The following is a 2,919-nucleotide window of genomic DNA, read 5'->3' as shown; positions in this document are numbered from 1 at the left end:
TACAGATGTTAGTACCACTTCTAGTATCGAATACCCAAGAATTAGTACGGAATACATATAATTCAATCACATATATACTTGAGGTGCCAACCTGGTTGGCTTTGATCTTCTTAAGTTCCTCTAGGTATTTGGGACAGTTGTGCTTCCAGTGTCCCTTTTCATTGCAGTGAAAGCAATCAGTGTGAGCAGCAGGTTTGGTTTTAGGAGTTGGGTTAGTAGAAGGAAGCCTCCTTTTACCCTTTCCCTTGCCCTTGCCATTGCCTTTCTTTCCAGCTTTGCCTTTCACCTTACCGGTATTATTACTGGTTTTCTTCTTGGAGATTTGACCCTCACGGATCATCAACACTTGATTGTTCCCGAATTTCTTGATGTTTGCCTCAACATTTTTGAGCATGTTATGAAGCTAATTGATGCTCCTCTCCTAGTCATTCATTGTGAGGTTCATCACAAATTGGTTAAATGAATTAGGCAATGAGGCTGGGATCACATCGGTCGCTAGCTCATCCACAAATGGGAATCCGACACGGGCAAGTTGCTCAACATAAGCTTTCATTTTGAGTACATGTGCACTCACAGAAGATCCTTCGGCCATCTTGCAACCAATGAAGTCATTCAAGGTCTCAAACCTCTCTTGCTTAGCCTGAATTTGAAACATAACTCTCAGTTGTTCAATCATTTTAAACGCTTCATGAAACTTAAAAGTTTTTTGAAGTTCAGGAGTCATATTTGCAAGCATGATGCAAGCCACTTCGGTTGAATCATTAACATGTTTCGCCCGAGCATCTTTCGATGCTTTGAGAGCATTAGTTGGGAGCTCTTCTGGGATAGGTTCATCAAGGACATAGTCCTTTTTCTCAAGCTTGAGGACAATTCTCAGTTGTCTGAACCAATCAAGAAAATTGGGTCCACTTAGTTTTTCTTTTTCGAGGATGGATCGGATGGTGAGTGATGAGGTGGTTACAGTTGGGGTAGTCATCTACAAAATAATAAGATTCATTTAATATATTTGTTATGAATTCTTTTCAAATTAATTACCCTTCAAATTATATTTCTGAAAAGCTAAGATCCACATCACCTAAAATAACCTGAGGACACGACCCACTACTCAAGTGATTTTGTTGATCGGTAAGTTACGATAACCAATTACAACTCTTATGTAATTCTTAGATTTATGGGATCCAAAAACATTACTTTGTTTTTATATGGCATGTTCATCCCATCTATGCCTCAAAACTCTTATGCTTAGGTGACCTTTATCACATAAGAAATTGATCAAATCATTCATTTAAAAAACATGTGAGTTATATTTCACAAATGGTTAAGTGACCTTTATCCCATAAGCAAATATTAAAAATACCTTGACTATTTTTTGACAACTCAAATGAATAAGGTGATCCTAAAATCCACATGAACTGCACAAAAATCTCAAGTGATTTTTAAATGGATTGCATAGATTTGAAGTTTTGTAAATAAGGGCTTTTATCAATGTTTTATTATTCTAGCATTTTAAAACATTTTGTATCATGAATATTTCATGCATAAGATATTTCATGGTACATTTAAAGTGTTCCAAAAATCATAAACTTGAATTTATTTCATATAAAATTTTACCGGTTATAATTTATCTTCAATTTTACCGGTCATATAAAAATCATAAACTTGAATTTATTGCATAAGATGTTTCCGCTAAGAAAGAGGCACCTGTTAATTTCTCGACTGACCCAACAGAAGGAAGGTCAACCCTCAGACCGGCTGACATTTTGATTTTTGGATGGGTCGGAGGGAAACACGCATGTGTGGATCTTACAGGGGTATCCCCTCTCGTGGGCCTGAGGGCGGGGGGTTTCACGGCGGGACATGCTGCTTTAAAAGTAGCTACAGGCAAAGTCACCAAACATGAGAAGTCGTGCATGGAAAATCAACACGTGTTCATACCATTTGCATTTGATACGTTTGGTTTCCTCGCACCGGATACGGTAGAGCTTCTTAAAAGAGTACAACGAATTATGCATAGTAATGTTATATCCCCTAGATCTTCAGATGTAGTCTTTAAAAGAATTAGCTTTACCATTCAAAAAGGCTTAGCGGCACAGCTTGTTGCCCGTTTGCCATCTCACTCATTGTACGATGACAATTAAAGTGCTGTTCTAATTAGCCCAACTTGTGGATCGACTGACCAAAAAAATAAAAAATTTAGAGAAATATATTTCATGGACATCATGTGACCTACCCATTTTAATTCGACGTTATACAGATTGGAACCGGTTTCTAATTTTATTAATAAAACAACCTTTTATTATCAAGTTATTGAGTTTAGATTAAGTTTAAAAAATATTTTAAACTTTTTATATCTTTAAAAGTTTTGGCTACTTTAGAGTTTTTTTTTAAAAAATTCAAAAACTCTTTTTAACAAAAACTCAATTTTAACATCTTATGTTGAAACTTTTATATAAAACTCTAAACCCCAAGTTTGATGTTAATTTTTTTTGTAAAAATGTTTTAGCATGGAAAAAATATTTTCAACATTTTATAACAACAAAATAAACATCACAAGCATGCATTTAAAATGTATAAACAAAGACATTTTCTAGTAATATTTACTGTGAGGCATCACAACAAATATTAAGTCATTTCCTAAATGACTTATTAGGACACTTCAAGGTCTTGAAAAGGCTCCATGTCTTCATAATAACTTCATGCTCCATCTTGTTATATTTTTATAAAAAATAAAATACAACTAGTCTAAAACTAATTTATTACATATAAAAATTAACAAATGAAATACCTATTTATCTATTACATCATCATATGAATAAATAAATACCAACCACAAATCTCCTAATGGCTTGTTTATACATAACAAACATATCAAACAAAACAACTCTTTGTTTTTTCTAAGGCAACTTTTATATAACCAAA

General features: G+C 34.0%; 1 protein-coding gene across 1 annotated transcript; it reads right to left on the bottom strand.

The window, feature by feature from the left end:
* Positions 1–421: 421 nt before the first annotated feature.
* On the bottom strand, positions 422–976 carry LOC145122236 (uncharacterized). Its single transcript, XM_079057872.1, has one exon. The coding sequence runs from the start codon at positions 974–976 to the stop codon at positions 422–424; it is 555 nt and encodes a 184-aa protein (XP_078913998.1).
* Positions 977–2,919: the final 1,943 nt, after the last annotated feature.

The sequence above is a fragment of the Lactuca virosa genome, chromosome 6, assembly GCF_052849685.1.
Source record: "Lactuca virosa cultivar CGN04683 chromosome 6, Lactuca_virosa_CGN04683_v6, whole genome shotgun sequence".
NCBI classification, from domain to species: Eukaryota; Viridiplantae; Streptophyta; class Magnoliopsida; order Asterales; family Asteraceae; genus Lactuca; species Lactuca virosa.
Note: the sequence above shows the minus strand (reverse complement) of the source record. Positions and strands in the feature narration are given on the sequence as shown.

What these genes read in the sequence shown, in the direction of transcription:
- LOC145122236 (XM_079057872.1), bottom strand. Translation starts at nt 976, where the DNA reads ATGACTACCCCAACTGTAACCACCTCATCACTCACCATCCGATCCATC.